Raw genomic sequence first — 20032 nt, forward strand, 5'->3', positions numbered from 1 at the left:
ATTGAAATGTTTACTAATCCTAATAAGAAAGAAAGTGCTAGCTAAAGTATCTACTTGCAGAAGAGAAGTTGAAAGTTCAAAGATAAATAGAACTTGCAGTAGCTAGTACTTAAGGAAACTTGTCATATGAAGCCAATAAACCAAAATGGTTTTTCTTCCCTTGGTGTAAACTTGTACTTAAGTTGGCTTGATGTGATCTTTTGGGTTTTAATGGGCATGACTGGGTTTATCCTACCCAGGTTTAAGGAGATGGGTGGCTTTTCTTTCTAGGCTAAGGCAAACAGAGAAACCAAACCATTTGAGGGCTGCCAAACCATTTGTGGGCTTAAGTGCCAGGAAAAGTGCCAGTCAAATAGAGGGACAGAAGGTCGGAGTTTCTCTAGGGATACATGGGGTGAAAATAAAAGAAAGCAATTTTTACTACCAGGATATTCATAGTGGAAAATTGCTTGGAAAAAAATTGTCTGCTACTTGCTTGTCTAAGGGTTTTTACCCTTTTGAGGACCCCTGTGGTTATCAGTGGTCTGTTGTTTTCTACATAGAAGGTTTATCTCCATCAGAATAATTTGTGAGTACTTTTTTTAAAAAAGAAAATTTCCTGCAGTGCTTAAGTACTTACAGTTGTTATTATTACTCTCATATTACAGGGGAGCAAATGTAAGTGATATTAATCTGTTCAAGATTATTCATCTAGTGAGTGTTAGAGCCAGGATTAGAATCTAGGTAAGCGTACTACTCTTGGTTATACCGTAGTACCTCTGTATGCAGTAAGTATTCACTGAGTATCTCATTACCAATGCTCTGTGCAGTGTACTACAGAATTCTAACACTGTTTAAGAGTTTCATTTTTTCCTAAGTGTAATTTTGATAGTCATCTTTCTATGTTTAATTATGAAATTTTATAAATCTATTTAGAAATCAACTGAATCATTTTAAAGCAGGAGTGCTTCCTTTTTAATCATTTTTATGATAGTAAGAGTAATTACGTGTTTAGCTGCTGTGTAAATTCATATATTCCTGAATTGTTCTGAAGTGGAACACCCATGTAAAATGTAATTGTTATTTAAGGAAGGCACCAAAGACAGTACTTTTAGGAGAAGGCTCCTCTGATTATGATCAGTTTAATTTTACATGCCAATTGAAATTCACAAATGTATAATTTGCTAATGAGAATCCACAGTTCTTTGGTAAATGATCTGTAAGGTATTAGAGATCTGCTAGGTTATTCAGTAGTAGTTGTACTTCACAGAATCGAATTCCCTTAACTATATTGAATTAACAGCTCACTTTCCTTTCCAAGAGGACGTTTGTTCACTTTGTTTCTGTGACTGTATCTGCACAGTGGTTACTTGATAGATGTACAACTCTTGTTCTTTTCAACCGGCTGAGGTTAGCAAAACTACCACCACCTTAAGGCTGAGAAAAAAGAAGCATAGGAGAAATAATGCACTCTGAAGTTAAATCAGTAGCTACTACAAGGCTAAAAATATATTCAGGACCCTTGGTTGTAGCTACTACAAGGCTAAAAATATATTCAGGACCCTTGGTTGTCCATACTGGCAAAGCGAGTTATATCTGTTGGTTAAAATATAAATATGCATTCTCTCTCTCTCTCACACACACACACGATTAAGATGGTTTTAAATGCTGCTGAGTGGTCCGGTTGTCTAAATTGACACTGTCCTTTCTGTCATACTGTGATTATTGTTTAGGGCAGTGTTGTCCAACAGAACTTTTGTGAAGGTGGAAATACTCTCTATCCCTCACTGTCCATAATGGTAAGCACCAGCCCCATAAGGCTATCTAACACTGAAAATGTTTTTAGTGAGACTGAATTTTTATAATTTAATTTTGGTTAATTTAAAGAAATAGCTATGTGTGACTAGTGGCTACCATATATAGTGTGAAAAAAATTTTTGTGACCCTAGTGGATAGAATAATGATGGATGGATAGAACATACAGATTTGGTTCAGTTTAGGGCAGTCTTTTCTAATATGTGTTCCATCCAACATTGGACCATGTGAATGCACCTCACTTGGGGTTTTGGAGAGTTGTAATTTTCCTTGGGTAACTTTTTTCTTCTGTTACTGCCAACACAAAAAGGTTTGGCTTCAAAGCACCAGTCCATAAAGTTTATGCCTGTAGCCCAGGAAGCTTGTGAGGTTGTTTGTGTTTGTGGGTATTTTTAATCATTTATGAAAACTTGAGTCAGATATTTCCTAATGGAAAGACTTATCTCTATCCAGCAGTTCTACCAGGATGAGTAAAAACTGCTGTTTCCACCCTGCTACCTTCCTTCCCTTTTTCAGTATTCCTCTCACCCTCAGTCTTTTACCCTGTCCGATGGAAATTTCTAACTCAGCCATTTTCACTTTTCCAATAAGTTACCCAGTTACTCTGTGGTCTCTGATAATGATGCAGATGGTCTGTGATATTAAAGTAGTACTTCTGATTTGAGGACTTATATTATCTCAGCATTTTCAAAACCCACTTGCCTGCAATCCAGTGTGTCTGTGGTTAGCTATAATATATCTCCTTGCCAAACAAGTGGTTTGGGTTACTGGGGCTTTCATTTAACTTTGAATTGGGGGGATTAGGGGAAAACAAAAGCTCAGGAACCTATTTTGATAAATTGCATCAGAGTTAAATGTTGGGATTAAATCAGTTGTTTTGCTTTTTAAAATGTCTCCTTACTGAGCTCAGTCTTGTTCTTTTGTTGAAGGTGTGTGCATATGTTTGTGTGTATGTAGACACGTGTTTAAAACTCATGCTTGAACTATTGAGTAGTACATTATATAACTCGGTGTTTTCTACTTAAGTTCCAACATGGTGGCTGAACTTGCTTTCGTGTTTGGTACTAGTAAAACATTTCTCTCCAGTCAGGAACTGGTGTTATTTCTCCTTTACAATAATGAGAACTGAACAACTTTTCATATTTCCCTGATTGCTTTGGTTCTCAGGAAGATCAGATGCAAATTTGGGGTCTTACGTAGACTTTGTTTTTGTTAGCATACATTTTTCCTTAAAAAGAAAAAAAGAACTTATTCTCTAACCTTAAGGAAACAGTATAATTAAATTGAATCCATAACATTGCTACTGCAACTTATTTTCTCCTGTAGTAAATATTTGCTGCTTCACTGTTTAGATGCTTAAATTAGATTAAAAACATGCATTTTTTTATTATAAAATGTTATGCAAGGGATTATAAATAATAAGATTCCGTTTCATGGTAGATAAATTGGAAAATATAGAAATGTTTGAGAAGGAAAATAAGCTACATTATAGTCCCACAGTACCTGATCAATGTTAAGATTTTGATGTTTATCTTTTCTAGTATTTTCTAAATAAAATTTAACTTGAAAAATCAAATATTTCAGCTGTAGTCAGTGTACACTATAGAAAGGCTCAGAAATCAGCCCTGGGCTCTGCCCATATCATGGCGAGTACCTTCAGGACTTAACCTGTGCATATAGCCCATATAATATGCCATGTGGATGGTCATCTATCGTGTGTATAAAACAACAGACTGAAGAGTGCCAGTGGTTTGTACAAAACACCCACATACACTGTAGGGAATGTGAGTGCACTCTGAGGCTGGAACTAGGACCAGGGATGATACCTCTAGATTGGCAGGTTTTGTCCTTCCACAGACCATTTTACAGTTACCCGAAAGGGAACTGTGTTGAAAGGAAGTGGGCTTCCTGTGGTTAAATATTTATGAGGAGTCCAGATGATTATTTGGACAGGATAAAGCTGGACTTAACAACTACTCAGACCCTTTCTGATAGTCAATTTCTATAATTTTAAGAAAGTGATGAATCAGCACCTTTTTATGAACAGTGACTGAAATTTAGAAATATTTGAGGAAACTTGGGAACCCAACCTGTCATCCAGGGCCTTTATTATTTTCAGAGGTATTTTGGATTAAAGCCTCTTGATGCTCAAAGACATTTTAGACTTCTAACCAAGGTGGTGACTTTAGCAGATCAGATATTTGGTAGAACTTTGCAGAAAATCCTGGGTTATACTGTTCTGGTCTTTGTGGAGCTTTTTATGAAAAGGCGAGCTTTCTATCATTTTGTAATGTTGATGGAAGGATAATTAACCCTGAAAATGTCTTTCTGTTACTAGATTTCTCAGGACTTTTCTCTCCTCCTACTTTTTTTTTTTTGGTTCTGTCATCCTTGACGTTTTTCGTTCACCTTATAATTAATTTATTAACATTTTCTAATTTTCGGGACTATTTGGCAGCCTGCAACTATAGAGGACTTCTGAGGACATGAGACAGTTTTATCAAACAAATAGCTCAGGGGACTAGCTCCAGATTCTGAAAATTCATGCCAGCACCTTAGCATACAGTGCATTCTGCTTTAAAATGCCACATACATCCTATGTACCCTTTCAGGCTGTTTAGCTTAATAAACATGTCCTCATGTATACAGACATTTTTCATAGCCCTGGGGTCTAATCTTGGAAATGCCACATATTTAACTATGTGATCCTTGGCATGTTATTCTAACTTTCAGAGCCATTTTGAGTGATGTACTTAATTGTCATCTAAAGGAACCAAGAATTGACCACCTGCCTGAGTGTACAACTTTTCTAGGTGTTCTAGGAGTCTATCAGGTAATTATCCTTTCCATTATAATACATCTGAAATTTGGGGTGTTGGGAACAGAAACCCTTTGCTGTCACTTAAGGCATTGTGGGTAGATGTGCAGCTTCTTAGCTTTGTTTAGGTAAGCTGGAGAATGTGGACATGCAAGATTTCATGGTGCATCATTTATACGAGTCATCATTTTTCTCAGGAGCCCTCCTTTCCACAAGGATTTATTTGAAAATCATCATCCCAGGCATTGAGATAAATATTGGAGAGAAAATGATCCATAAGATTTTTCCTACCTTTCAGGATCTTGAATGTATAATGGGGAAACAAATGAGTACATGTATTTGTATGATTAGTTCTCCAGTGTTATATTTACTACATATTATGAAATCACTGGGGGGGAAAAAAAAGCATAAGTAAACCTGCTGGGTGTGTGAGAGTATCAGTTGTGATGGTTTTGGTTCTGTGTCCTATAGGATTGGATTAATAGAGAAGTAACATTTGAATGAGGTTTCTGAAGGTTGATTATGAAGTTTTTGAGAGTAGAGAGGAACCACTGGCAGATAGAAAAGGGTTCTTAAGCCCATCATCTGTGTAATGGTGACTAAACTTCCCTCAGACTTGCAAGACTCCCCCATTCTCTGTTTCACACCCACACCAACCACCCAAGAAAAACATAAACCAAAACCAATAACCATAAAAATTCCCAAACAATTGAAACAGTGGTTAATGATACTCGATGCCCCAATCATTTGTACAATACGTGGAATGAAAGTCTTTGTCTTTCATAAAGGAATTGCAGAAATCTGTGTGTACTTTGTGGGTAGTTTAGTAAGGGGGGATAATTATACTAAGGACAATAAGTACAGGAAGGTGGATCTGACTTAATTATTTTATAGATCTCTACTCAGAAGGCTCTTCTATCTCTGAGACGGATGGAGTAACCATAGTATGTATATTGGAAAGAACAGGGCATTTGGAGACTTGATCAGAAAAGTAGCCCACCCATTGGCTACTTTAACTAGGAACAAAGTAAATGAGTATGGAACACCTGTGTTGTTTACCTCTTTAGCATCAGCCAAAATTAGGTGCCACTCTATTTCCTCTGTCATACTGTACTTCAGTTTGGTTCATTTCGACAAGATGGAAATTATAGACACTAAAAGTCAGAGAAGGATCAAAGGTTACCTTTCAGTTACCCTTTATCCCTAATAAATTAATTGCTCAAACATTACTTGGGTATTATTCTAATTGTTTTCAGCTTTCTGCCTGAAAGTGGGAAATTTCAGTTGTCAGAGTGACCAGGGGCTCAAAGCTGTGTTTGTTGTTTTGGGGGCTCATAATTGGGGCAGGTGGTTAGGAGAGTGTCTCCATTCCATAGCTGAGCATCTCTAAGAAGCTCCCACTGATGGTGGTGATGATGGGGTTGGAGACTGGTTTTGGTGTTGGTGTTAGTGGTGGTGATGTTGATGTTATCTTAGTCCCTATATATAAACTTTGCTGGGGCTGAGGAGGTGGAAGATTTGGCATTAGGATGAGGTCTATTCACAGTTTACCTGCATCCCATTTCTCTTCTACTGAGGCAGTTTTATTAAAGCTTTTAATAAAGGGAAGAGACTTCTTTAATAGGTTAGCGAGACATTTCTCTTGTAGGGCAGCAGACAAAGGCTTAGGGGTTTTACCTATGTTATCATTTCTTAGTTAAAATTGTCTTTAACAACTCTGAGACACATTAGTCAGAATTCATTAATGCTCTCTTACCAAAGGGAAGAAAAGCCATTGATTTTGGATGGAGATGGGGGAAGTGGTTAGATCCCAAAGGGAGATTTTCCTTGGAATTTCCCACTGCAGTTACTACCTAGGGTTTTTGTTACAGGTCATCTATGAAATACTGTGCAAAATTTTTTTGTCCTTGCTTTTCAGAAGTGAACACAGGCCAACCGTGATAGCTAGAGACTTCTTCTTGGGAGATAGTGAGACAAAGTAAACTATGTCCATTGTTATTGCTCTGTTTTAGGACCTGGAACCCACCTTCTGAACACATGTACCACCCTTACCTAAATTTTATTTCATCCTCAATTTCAAAGAAACTACTGCATATTTGTCTTATTTTAATTAGTATTTAATAATATCACTCTTTTCTGACATACTTAAACATAGGCCCATTTCTTCTAGGAGTTCTTTGAGCAGAAATATTGGAGGCCAGAAGAGCTCAGGTTGGTTTGCAGTTCATTTGCTCATTTGTTGGGTCATCTTGGTCAAGCCAGTTTATTTCTCTGAGCCTAGTTTCCTCATAAATAAAATGAGGATATTGATAAAAACCTTCAGACCCTCCGACAGTTAGGAGGAATAAGTGTGAAAGTGCATTGTAACCTACAAAGTGTTATATCAATGTCAGTTGCAGTTGCCTGTCATTACCAAACTTTTCAAGACAAAATATGTGTCTGGAACATCTTCCTCATTCATAGAGGGTGTTCCCATGTGAACAGAACAAAGAAAAGTAAGCATAAACCCAGCTCTCAAAGCAGTGAGTATGTATTCCATCTGCTACTAATAGCATTTACACTAAAACAGAATAATTCATAAAATTATACCAGAACATAAAAGGCAATACAGACACAGTTGAAAGAAATAGTTTCTAGTGAATGTATTAGTAATCCAGGCATTTTTTTTTTTTTTTTTTTTTGCGGTACGCGGGCCTCTCACTTCTGTGGCCTCTCCCGTTGCGAAGCACAGGCTCACGGACGCGCAGGCTCAGCGGCCATGGCTCACGGGCCCAGCCGCTCCGCGGCATGTGGGATCTTCCTGGACCGGGGCACGCACCCGTGTCCCCTGCATCAGCAGGCGGACTCTCAACCACTGCGCCACCAGGGAAGCCCCACCCAGGCATTTTTATGTGGGAGGAAGCTTGCTCAGTTTTCATAGCCATTTATTTTCAGAAAGTTTGGGGATGTGGGTAAAAAAATGACAAAACAGGAATGACTTCTTCACTCATCTTCTAGTTTGTATAGAGTTAGTTCGTCCCTCTGCTAAGAACGCTTACCACTTCTGCCCTAGGAGTTTGAACCTTCCTTTGAGGTTGGTTTTGTATGTTAACTACTTTAAGGTTTCCTGGTACAGCTCTGCCAAGTCACCCCCACTCCTTACACCTACCCCCAGTTCATAACAAGCACAACTGCTCCACTTTTATGCCTTCAAGGAATTTTCTATAGGTCTTTATAAACTTTATTACATTTTATATTATGCTTATTTACCTTTCTGTCAACTCCACCTTCTTGATGGCTTGTAAATGACTTATTCCTCCTAATAATAGAATTCAGCAAATGTTTGTTGAGTAACTGTGTTTACTAGGTGCGTACTATGCTCTTTGTTTATTTAGAGGGATCCACAGATGAATGAGAATCATCTTTCTCTTCAAGGAAAATAGGTGGGAGATATATAAATCCTACTTCCCATTCCTGAGACTTGCTTGCCTTAATATAAACGAATCCACTGTATATATGTACATATCTGGATTTTAAAAATCACTAAAGCTCTGTTCTTTTCATGGGAAAGGGAGAGGTTGCTAGTTTTTATTTGAACGTCTGAAAAATTTTACAAGTGATGCTGTCAATAACGACAGAGCTTAATTCTATTCATAACATTGTTTTCCTCCTGTCTATGGAACTCTGTTCTTTGACTTTATTGACCAGTATTTCTTCATTTCTTCTATTAATGAGCATCTCCTGAAGTCCTACTAAATTTATGCTACATCCAGCACTAACTGTGTGGAAGGTGTAGAGATTGCAGGGCTGGATGGGAATGGAGAATGATGGGGTTGGCTTAATGGCAAGAAGATAACCTGAGAGTAGGGTGAATGAAAGTGAACATAGGAGGGAAAAAGTTTGAGAAGTGGCAGGATAAAAGCTCAGGGTCCAGTAGTTCGTCTTAAATGTGCCTGCCTGGAAACGTAGTGAGATGAGTTTATGCTGTTTATTCTCAGTACTGTTTATAGCCCTTTGCTTCAAAGTAGAGTGGATTAGAGGAGCAAAGCTCCTGGCTTTGAACTTGTCCTGGCTGAGAATTGTTTTCTGTAATTCCCAAACTGGTTACTGATCTGCAAGGTGGCTGGGTGTGTGGCTTTCCCAGCTTGCATTAGATTAGCATTGCAAAGAATACAGGGGCTGACTTTGAAAGCAACTAGAGTGGATGCATAGGAAATTATGGATTAAGTAAGTAATATTTCCGCATAAATGAGATGATATATTTGGAAGTTTTTAGTAAACTTTGAAGGGCTAAATCTGTGTATGGACAATACAACCCTGTGCGTGTATGAGTGTGTGTACATCTTTGTAGTCATGGAAGATCTTCTAGGTTCTTTTCTAGTGCAGGCCTGACCCATATTTTGTGGGTACCAATTCAGCCTCTACCGTAATAAGATTCAGGGTCAAATCACAATAATTAAATATACTTCAGCCTTGCTTTTTACATATTAAGAAATAATTAAGAGTCATTATTAAGGCAATCATAAATTCATAAACTCCTTGGTATATTATGATATGTCAAATGCATCATCATGTTTATGGTTTGTGTGTGCTGCTGATGAAATAAAGATGTGAATTTTAAAAGTTTTTATATTTAGCTGTAGAATTTAAGTGCAGTATATGTAAAACATTACAAAAAGCACAGAAAATATAGAAACCCAGGAACCTATCACCTAAATTTAATAGATGTTAATATTTTGCCTCACTTCCTTCAGTCTTCTCTAGTTTGTTTGTAAAGCAGTGGAACAGCATATATATAGTCAAGGCACACCTGCCCCTTTGCTTGTGTCTCTAGGGGTCACTGTGTCAGTGCCAGATAATAAGACCATATATTTTTACTACAGGTATATGTATCCATAAACATTATATTTTTAATGTCATGCTGACTGAAATAAAAAACGTGAAAATATTGCAGTTATTCACATGGAAAACTGTAGTAATTTTATAATTTTTATTTTATTCAGCATAATATTAAAAGCATATAAAATATATCGTTTTGGCTTACCTTTCTGCTCTAATAACATAAATTGAAGTGGCTTTTAAACTTTTTAAAATATACATTCTGAATATTTGTTCTCTGTGAACTAAATCCATACGTGTCTTAGACATTTAATTAATTAATGTTAATCAGCTAAGTGTTTTAGAGAATGCATGTCGGTCAGTATAGAATATCTTCTTTCAGTCTGTTCCGACTGTGGTTTACCAGAGTCCAGGAGGGCTGGTTGTCATGAGCAGGAAGAGCTCTTGCTTGCTGAGAAACTGACTCCCAGCCCTGCCACCGGCAAACTATGTCTACCGCCTTCATAAGCCCTTTCTTTCTTCTGGCCCTTATTTTCCTCACCTGTTAAATAAGAGGTTTAACTAGCTCTTCTTGAAAGCACTTTCATTCTGTGAAATATTGGGGAACTTTGACCTGGGCCTCAAGTTGTTAGAATTTGCTGAGAATGGATGTAAAAGAACAGGACTTTCTATTGAAATTGCCGGTTTTGTAGTTGCATTTGAGCCAGGGCTAAGTAGGTCATATTCGGTTTAATATGATTTGGGGGCAGAAATGATTTTTCCATCATAAAACCTTTTCAGAATAACCTTGACGTCTCCAAGCTCTGCCTGCTTTTTCGTTGCATTATCTCTCAGCGAGGGACCGGGCTGTGTGAATCTGTATGTGAACATACATAAGTGCTAAGAATGGCGAAGGAATGTTTTTTCATTCTGTTTTAATTAAATGTCTTCACAGACAAAGTCAGAGCTGCAGAAAGAAATCTGTAAACTCTGGTGAGCCCTAGAGGACAGTTTCATGAGTCCTACACGTTGCAATAGTCTGAGGCTTTGGGAACTTTCCTCTTTAATGTGACGTACGTGTTTGGAATAGAGTAAGGATATATCACCTAAACTACACGTCCTTAAAACAAACAAAACAGCATTTTTCATGATAAGAGTCCTTCATATGTATGTTTGTTTTAAGAAGCAGAAGTTTAAATTACAGTTTGGGGTGGAATGGACCTTTAAGACCATCTCTTCCTATTCGTGTCTGAGAAAGTAGTTCAGGAAACGCTCTTGCCTGGCTCTCCAGATGGAGGCAAAGTTAGGGGCAGATGCCTGGTACCCTCCAAGGTTCCCACTGTCTTTTGGTTTGCAGGCTCTCTTTAGGCAGCTCTATATTTAGAGAGACCTAGAGAACCAGTTCTAACTCGTGTCTGAGGGTGTGGACCCATTGAAGAACGTGACTACACTTAAAGTAGAGATCCGCTCCTGCCTAAGGGACTAATAAAGGTGTGTTTTTCCTTAAGAGCACCAGGATACACATAAGTCTCTGGGAAAGGATCCTCTGAATCCCAGATGGCTTAACTCCTCTGACCATGCAAAAACTCAGATTTTTCTCAGCTGCAATATGTGAAACATTCTTGTCTCTTATTATTACAGCAGTCCTTTATAGAAGTGGGTTAGAATTTCTGGGCCTCTGCGTTCTGATTCTGTGATTAATTTCCATAGGCCAGGGACCTAACCATTATTTTGTGACACCTTGTTCTTGGCCCTGAGCAGGTACTATGTGGATTTTTGTGAATGAAGACTTTATACTAACTAGTCACTGTTTTGTGCATTGCGAGTTATAAAGTTGATCATCCTAAAATATTAGGTTGGAGTCTTTGAAGTCCTGAACAAGATCTTTTTCTTTTTATGTTAAAGTACTACTAATGAGCTTTCCTGTCTGCCCTTCTCCCTCATCCTCTGCAGTGTGCCGAGATTTTGCTGTCCTGGAGGACCACACCCTGGCCCACAGCCTGCAGGAACAAGAGAGTGAGTAATAGCCCTCTGCGTGCTCCTTCAGTTTTCTTTTTTAGTGGTAGCTTGAGGCAGATTTCTCAGAGTGAGGCAGGGAGAAAACAGAGTCATCGAGTTATATCACCCATCCATCCTGACGGATCTGTCTAGGCAAATGACACCTCCGTGAAGAATGAAGTTCTGGGTGTTTTGAAGTCAGATAGCTGCTAGGGATGAGAAGACTGTTGGATGTATCAGAGGAAAAGAGGGACTTGAACCATTTCCTTTGCCTTAGTGCTATAGGAGGGAGATAGTGGTTATACATGCATCGAGGGTGTATAGAAGGCTGGCAGAGGGATGGGTTCCTTCCCCTAGAATAGGAGGCCTGAACATCTTTTCCCAGGCGAGGGCAGTGTCTAGATTGTAGATTTTTCTGAATTTTTTATGTATGTACTCATGAATAGTAAATCTAAGTTATATGTGTTATGCAGAAGTACGTAAGTATGAATTTGTAATTTGTGAATCATTAATTCGTGTGTCAGTATAAAAATTCAGTATTGAAATAGTATTTCATAAATAAGGTGGCAACTTGTAGAGCAGAAAGAGCACTGGCCCTGGTTTTAGATTATTTGAGTAGAAGTCCTGGCACTGCCACTGTTTTATCTTGTGCCCAATACAAATTACTTTAACCTTTCTGATTCTCTTTTTCTGCAATGCAAAGATGAAAATAATAACTCCTGTGCTGCGTATTATATAGCGTTATTTAGAGCATAAGATGAAATGATGGATGTGAAGCCCTTTTTAATGGAAAGGCTCTTCTTAAGTTTATTCTCAGGTTTATCATTAATAAGCCAAAGCATTATAATTCCTCTCTCCAATTTTACCATCCAGTTGAGCATCATTTGGCATCGAACGTTCAGCGGAACCGTTTGGTCCAGCATGATCTCCAGGTGGCTAAGCAGCTTCAAGAGGAAGATCTGAAAGCTCAGGCTCAGCTGCAGAAGCGCTACAAAGCCCTGTGAGGACTTGGGGACTGGGAGGGCATCATGCCCGGACTGGTTTTCTCTGTGGGGTCAGCAACCAGGGCAGGGAAGAGGACTCTCCATCTGTTCCTCTGATTCCTTTCACTATTAGATTACAAATCCTACAGTGACTATCCCATAGTTTTCTTTGAATTAAAAAAATTGTCTTTGTTGTTGGAATACTTTACTAGGTTTTGGGACATGTGGTTTCTGGTGTGGACTCAACACTCTTCACTGATGACTTTGAGTCATTTGGTCCACCTCTCTGACTCAGTTTTCCTTACCTGTACAGGGGGCAAATGATCTCTGTCCCCTCTGCCTCCTGGGCTTTTGGGGGGAATCCAGCGAAATACTGGATGTCAAAGAACTTTATGAGGTCTGTTCGGTTCCTTTATTGTTTCCTAGCAGTGTTTGCTACTCCTATTTTCCTCGAACCCGTGGCTTTTCTTTTTGTGTGGCTGTGCCGCACAGCTTTCAGGGTCTTAGTTCCCTGACAAGGGATCAAACCTGTGCCCCAGCAGTAAAAGCACCATGTCCTAACCACTGGACCGCAGGGAAGTCCCAAACCCCTTGCTTTTTAAGTAGAGGCAGAATCTTTTGGAAAGCTCTGAATCGTACCCTTAGTCCTCTTCATAACTTCAGTGTCTGACCAAAGTTATTTCTCTGTCTCCTCCTAAATGGAGAGATCACGTCTAAGGTCTCTTCTAGCACAATGACTTTTTATTCTTTTTAATGTTTTAAAGGCTCACAGAGTACATTTCTTCTTTGAGAGAGGCTCCTATACCTAAATCTCTAATGGTGGATTTAACCACAAAATTGTTTTGAGGAGGAAGGGGTAAAGGAGGAAGTGAAGGGACCCTTCTATTTACTTTAGTTGTCATGTTTAAATAAACAGGATAGCCTATTATTTTTGCTGCCTTTGAGGAAGGGTTTTTCTATTTTATTATTTTCAGAGAGGACTTTATTCGTGATTTTATTCAGCTTCCTTATTTTGTACATAAACATTCTTACTGACTCTTGCTAATAACTCTGCCACCATGAAAGGCACCAGAGAGCACAGATATGAATAAAACATAGCCATTGCCTTTAAGGGACTCAGGGGAAATAAACTCTGAGCGTTTGCCAAAGCAACACTCAAATTTGTGAAACGTTCCATATTCTTAAAACTAGATTAATAAACACCTTTTGGTAAGTTAAAAAAAAAAAAGTAAGTGAAAAGAGGGTATGGAAATAAAAAATGAGTATATTTTTATTTTCAATTCTGTGGTTTGAATGGTTCAGAATCCTTGAATGTTAGACCTGTAATATGAAGTCATTAAGTCCAAAAACTTTTATAGCTGATAAGACGACATAAGAGTGCATGATTCACTGGTTAACAGTGGCAGGACTGGAAATCAGGTCTCCAGGCATCTTGTCCAGTGATTTTTCTACTGATTCTAAAAAAGCTTGCCATTTCTGCTTCTGGCCTGTGTTCTCTGTCTTGTATTCCCTTCCTCCCTTTCTGTCCTGTATGTGCGTTGTACACATACATACATACCCCCACGTGTGCACACATCTGCTTTCACCTACATCTATTTCCCAACATGTTGAAAGTGACCAGTTCTTTATACAAATGAGAATAGTCTTCATCCCCTCAGTTTCGTTAGAATAGAATGTATGGATTTCGATTCCTCCAGAGAAGTTAGGATATTGCCCCCAACACCCAACACTTTTCAGTTATAAAAGACTGCCATTAAACATGGAATATACAACCAAGACTAGATTAACTGAGTACTTTAAGTTCAACTGGCAGGGGGAGAATAAGAGGAAATATTTGTGTAGCAAACGAACTGCATATATAAACCACAATTGTAATTTTGTTCCAGCATCTTTTTAGATAGTGAACTCTAAACGTGCTCTCTCTCTCCTAGTTAGCAGTTAAAGGTTGTAAAGGCTGTGTAAAGGTTGGCTCCCCAGCACTATCACACTCTAGAGTTATAAGCTTCCCAGTGACTTTTCTTGAAATCTGCAGCCAGAAGACTGGTGTACCTGTAGCCATCTCTGAGCGATCCAAACCCCGTTTTCTGTTGGAACCTCTGTTTCATAGGTGCTGTTTTAAAGGATCTGTTTCTCCCACCAAAATGATTTGTCTTGTTTCTCCCACCAAAATGTACTGTGGGCTTCTGAGTGCAGGATGGAGATATATTTATTTTCGTATCCTCAGTGTTGAGCATGGTTCCTGGATGATAGCAGGTGTTGTTTGAATCTTTTTGAATGCACAAACACCAAAACAAAACAAAACTGTGGTAGCAGCCGTATTACAACATTTGGGCTTTTTAGTGGCCAGAGTATTAAGAAAACTGGCATCAGCCACAGAGGTTTCTCCTGGGACCTAAAGCTAGGGAATATACATTGGGGTTTTTCCCCCCTTTTTAAAAGTTTTATTGAAACTGAAAAAAAATGCCTCTAATTAAAAAATTTATAAAAATCATTTTAAAGTCATACCACCACCTCTAGGTGGCCACAGTATTATTGACATTTTAGTGAACTCACTCCCAATTTTTTCCTGCATACTCTGTACGTATTTGGTTATTTGTGCACCTTATTCTCATTGTATACGTCTCCTTTGAGGGAACATGCCTGTCTCTGTAAAGCGACCCCAGTAGGGTGAGGTGATATGGTAGTATAGAAAAAGCCTGGAGCTTTCCGTTGTAGTTTCTGGGTATTACATTCTGATTCTACCACTTATTTTCTCTGCAATCTTAGGGAAATGATTCCACTACTCTGGGCCTCAGGTTTTTTCATCTGTAGGATATGACAATATCAACCTCTTTGCATCATTATTGTGAAGATTAAGTGAGATAAAAATATGCACTGGCTCATAGTGAGTATTCAGGAAATTGTGTTTAGGAAAAATCATTCCTTACGTTCTTTATTCATGTTGTTTTCACCTTTGTGTTTTAGTGAACAACAAGACTGTGAAATTGCTCAGGAGATTCAGGAGAAGCTGGCTATTGAGGCCGAGAGACGACGCATTCAGGAGAAGAAGGATGAGGTACAACTTAGTTAATGCCCCTCCACCCCACAGAGGAGGGCTGCTCAGCTCCAGAGCTGTGACTTTCTGTATTCACGGGCTCAGTGTAGGGTTGCTGGATGGGCAGAAGAACTCTCCCCTTTTGCGGTGCATAGTGCAAGTGTCGCCCTCCATGAACCACTGTTTATTGCCCTTTGACCAGTTGTTTAAGTGGTGAAATCTTAAAAGATGATAATGGATAATTTGACATAAATTGTGAATTCGTTTCCGTAGGGCTACTGTAACAAATTACCACACACGTGGCTTAAAACAATAGAACTTGGGCTTCCCTGGTGGTGCAGTGGTTGAGAGTCGGCCTGCCAATGCAGGGGACACGGGTTCGTGCCCTGGTCTGGGAGGATCCCACATGCCGCGGAGCGGCTGGGCCCGTGAGCCATGGCCGCTGAGCCTGCGCGTCCGGAGCCTGTGCTCCGCAACGGGAGAGGTCACAACAGTGAGAGGCCCGCGTACCGCAAAAAACAAAAGAAAACAAAACAAAAAAAACAATAGAACTTTACTGTCTCACAGTTCTGAAGGCTGCAAATCGAAATTAAGATGTTCGCAGGGCCACGCTACCTATTAGGAAAGATCCTTCTTTGCCTCCTCCTAGCTTCTGGTGGCTCTTGGCTGTCTGGCATTCCTTGGCTTGTAGTTGCATCATGTCAGTCTCTGCCTTTATTGTCACATGGCCTTCCTCCCTGTATCTTTTTGTCCTTTTGTTTTCTTATAAGGACACCAGTCATTGGATTGAGGACCAACCCTAATCCAGTATGATCTCCTCTTAATTATATCTGCAAGGATCCTCTTTCCGAATAAGATCATGCTCTGAAGTTCTTGGTATAAATGAACTTTTAAGGGACGCTTCAGCTCAATACTGGGTGTCTGTCTGCGGGTTATTCCCACAACTTTAGGGAGAGCAGACCTTGAGTGTAGCCTGAACAGGAGTCAGGGACTGTTCATTGCTCTCATTCTTTTTTGTTAATGGTTTCACTCTCCTGTGATATGCTGCCTCAAAACAATGATCTGTTTGATTCTGTATATATTTTTAACCTGTGTTGTTTTTAAAGCTGAAAATGGTTAAAATTAGCAGTAGTATATGGTTTGTGAGAAGACCTGAATTTGCGCTTAATGATCACTTGCTTTTGTGTTATGTTTTCAGCATTTCAAATGGTTCCTTTTCAATTTGCATTGATTCTCTGTCTGCTTTTTTTACACCTATTGTGCTGTTCTTGGCCATTGTCTTGATTTATAATAAGGAAAAAATGATTTATTATTTTTAATAGTAGAACGACCATATGGTATTTTGCATACTCAGAAATACTTTTCAGGGTTAAAGTGGGTGCTATTAATAAGTACATAAACTGGGACTCTCCTGGGCAAACTGGCACATACGATCACCCTATTAAATAGATATAATCAGGGTTATCAGTGAACCAGCCTGCATCTTCTGTTCCTCCACTGAGCCATCCTTGTTCCTCTGGAACTCCTTGTTCAATGCCAGGTGAGTGTGAGACGCCTGGTGTGAGTGTATTTAGCTGTTTCTTTAAGAAACAAACCATGATTATGTGATGATCAGAGTTGTAAGTAGGAATTAAGGATTCCTTTTCATCCTTCCTGTTAGCAACACAGGAGCTCTTTCTTACTACAGGATGTGTTGCATCTCTATAGTCAAGACTGCCTTGGAGATGAAACTGGCAACTGAAAGAAGTGATTATGTTTTGTAGACAGAAAAGCTTCTATTTTAAATATCACAGAGTAATGAAGTTGGCTTCTTATAAATGCTACTGGTGTCCTGTAATTCCCCCCCTCCCCCCACCCCATTCGGGGGGAAAAACAGTATTCGGGAAACCAAAATACTTTATTTTATGCATGTGGAATCTAAATAGCAGTCACAATAATCTCATTGTTACACTATATAAAGTGTGTAGTGTAGTGAATAACTGCATTTTTCAGATGAAGAAATTAAGTCTTGAAGAAGTAAATGACTGGTCCCAAGCTACAATAAGATGCCAGAGAAATGTCTGTACAGTTCAGTCTCCTGACTGACTGCCTCTGACCTGGATGTACTGTGACACAACATAGAACACAGAGACTTTGGAGTTAGACTATCCTGGGTTTGAATCTTACCCATTTAACTTTTAGCTGAGACTTTCAGCATCTCACTTAACCATGTAGAGCCTCAGGTTCCAAATTGAAGAAGTCCATGGTAACGCCACACTTACCCCAAAGGGCTGTTGTGAAGTTTAAATAAAATTAAGTATATAAAGTCTCTGCCACATATTAAATTAATAGTTGCTCTTTCCTTTTTGCTTTGTTGCCAGGTGTTTTCCCCACCATTCTGCCCCTTACAACAACTCTGATTTCTCTTATAGGGAGATAAGCGTGAAATTAGAAAGGGGAAACAATACACAGGCTTAGGTGTGTTCTAGTGTGGTCTGATCTGAGGCATCTTCAGGAGTTTATGCTTTGCTACCCTCCTACTACACTGCCTTCCACTATTGTTTGACCTACTGAAATGTTCCCCCTTCCCCAGTGCAGTGCAGTGAGAGATGAGAAATCCAGTTGTGGACGTTTAGTGAGACTAGCCTTTAAAAAACTGCTTTCAGACTTTTTTGACTTTTCACTGATGCCTTAGATTAGATGGCTGTCCCGCCAAGATGTTCTTCTGTTGTAGAAAAATGTGACTTCCAGCTGACTAGTATGTTGTAATATTAAATAAACAAAATCTGCATTAGTAAAGTTTGATGTTGAAGGATGTATGATAATCCTTATTTATTTTAGTCCAGGGTGCCTAATAGGGGAGACTAAGACAATTGTGCTGATTTTTCTGTCCAACTTTGCATTGCCTGTTACTCATCAACTGTCCGAATTCTCCCCCCTCCTCACCGCCTCCATGCTCTTCTGCTTCCTTGTAGAGTCTGCCTAGCTAATGAGTTCTTACTGAACGGCAGGGCTGTGGAAAATTCCTCTCTGGATTTTCACCCAAATCTCTTTTAGAGATTTTTGGGGTCAACTTTCTTGGGTAGTTCCTAGTCCCCCAAAACAGGTGTAGAATCCAAGGCCCCTTTCCTCTTGGGACAGATTTTTTTCTGAACAACATTGTTCCTGAGTAGTGTTATACGACTTCGTGTGGGTGAATTAGCATGTCTAGCTTTGTTATGGTATAATTTTATCGTGTTTTTTAACAGAGCACAGATGTAAGGAAGGTAGCATTTCCATTGGGGAGACAGATGTAGAAAAGTTTAAAAAAGATCCTTTGTATTCTTACCAGCATTGTGGCCTCTCCTTCCTTCCTTTCCCTCCCTCTTTTCTCTCTTTCCCTCTTCCTTCCTTCCCTCCTCTCAGTGCCCTGTTGAAGGGGCTTGTAGCCTTTGGTAATACTGGAGTGTATGAGTTTGTGATTAATATGGGGGGATTAATTTTATTGGGATCTTTCTCTTTGGTCACAGCTTTAGCATTTGTCAGTGTTGTTTAATGAAGCCAAGAAAGGTGTGTTTAGTTGATTTAACTCAGTTATTCTTAAATAAAACTCTTCACTAATTGTGTGTGAATGTATACATATGTGTGTCTTTGAACCTAGGTCCAAATATATGTGAATGTGAAACTATTTTAGCGAAAAACTTTTTTTTTTTTTTTTTTTTTGCGTAAATAAACAGTAGCATGGCCAACCATGTTATGAAAAGTCTGTGGCACTAGTCCAACAATTTGGAGCCGTTTATAATGTGAACTGTTCAGGGATAAACTTAGTAACCAATTTACATTAAAAATTAATCTAGTGTGAGCCATGGAACTTTTTCATAGCATTCTTAAGGTCATTAGTAATTTGTGTTCTAAAAAAATATTTATATAAGTTGGTAATATCTAGAGAATAGCTCAGATAATAATAATTTTAGCAACTGAAATTTTTTCCTATGTTTTGGCACTTTAGAAATAGGTTTATACATATATAGCCAGACGGGGAGTGAGTGGGTTTCTTCTGGTTGAGAAAATTCTTCTCTCTTTTTATCCTAGTTATACTGATGTTTTTATAGCAACGGAATTGGTGTTACCCTCTTTTTCTGGTCTGATAGAGTAACCCTTTTGGGATTATTCCTGCTTTGAGTTCCCTACTGAGTTAGATGTTAATATATTAATCGCTAGTTAATAAAAGAAATTTAGCAATCTAATGGAATGGCTTCCTTTTTTTTGTTCTTCTGACAGTCATTTGACAATCACATTTTCAGCTCTCCTTTAGCTTGTCTTTATACCCAAGATTTTCTCATTTTGAATCCCAGTACTATTGTATGATAGAGGTGGAAACTTTAAGGGGGGAGTAACCCTGATATAAAATCACATAAACCATAAAAATACCCTAAGGGATCCAGCACCACAGTTCAGTAATTTGTCTTCTACTTGAGAAAGATGCATGGGGTTCCTCTGGGCTCCATTGCACCTTGATTGTATGAATGCTTCTCTCAGAGCGCTCATCTTTGCGTGTCTTACATTAGGTTAATCACTTTTCTTCTAGCACTTAATAGATAAGAACATTAACGATATTGACCACATATCTTGTTTCCCTATAGGAGGTCT

At 38.9% G+C, this 20032-nt stretch overlaps 1 protein-coding gene across 3 annotated transcripts in view; it reads left to right on the forward strand.

Moving 5' to 3' along the window:
• CCDC50 (coiled-coil domain containing 50) overlaps nucleotides 1–20032 on the forward strand; it is a 65889-nt gene that overhangs the window by 14439 nt on the left and 31418 nt on the right. For all 3 annotated transcript variants that reach the window (XM_067738414.1, XM_067738415.1, XM_067738416.1), the window contains exons 2-4: nucleotides 11363–11425; nucleotides 12281–12407; nucleotides 15355–15445. In XM_067738414.1, the coding sequence (XP_067594515.1) occupies nucleotides 11363–11425; nucleotides 12281–12407; nucleotides 15355–15445 (281 nt within the window). The remainder of the gene's footprint in view (nucleotides 1–11362; nucleotides 11426–12280; nucleotides 12408–15354; nucleotides 15446–20032) is intronic.

The sequence above is a fragment of the Pseudorca crassidens genome, chromosome 5, assembly GCF_039906515.1.
Source record: "Pseudorca crassidens isolate mPseCra1 chromosome 5, mPseCra1.hap1, whole genome shotgun sequence".
Taxonomy (NCBI): Eukaryota; Metazoa; Chordata; class Mammalia; order Artiodactyla; family Delphinidae; genus Pseudorca; species Pseudorca crassidens.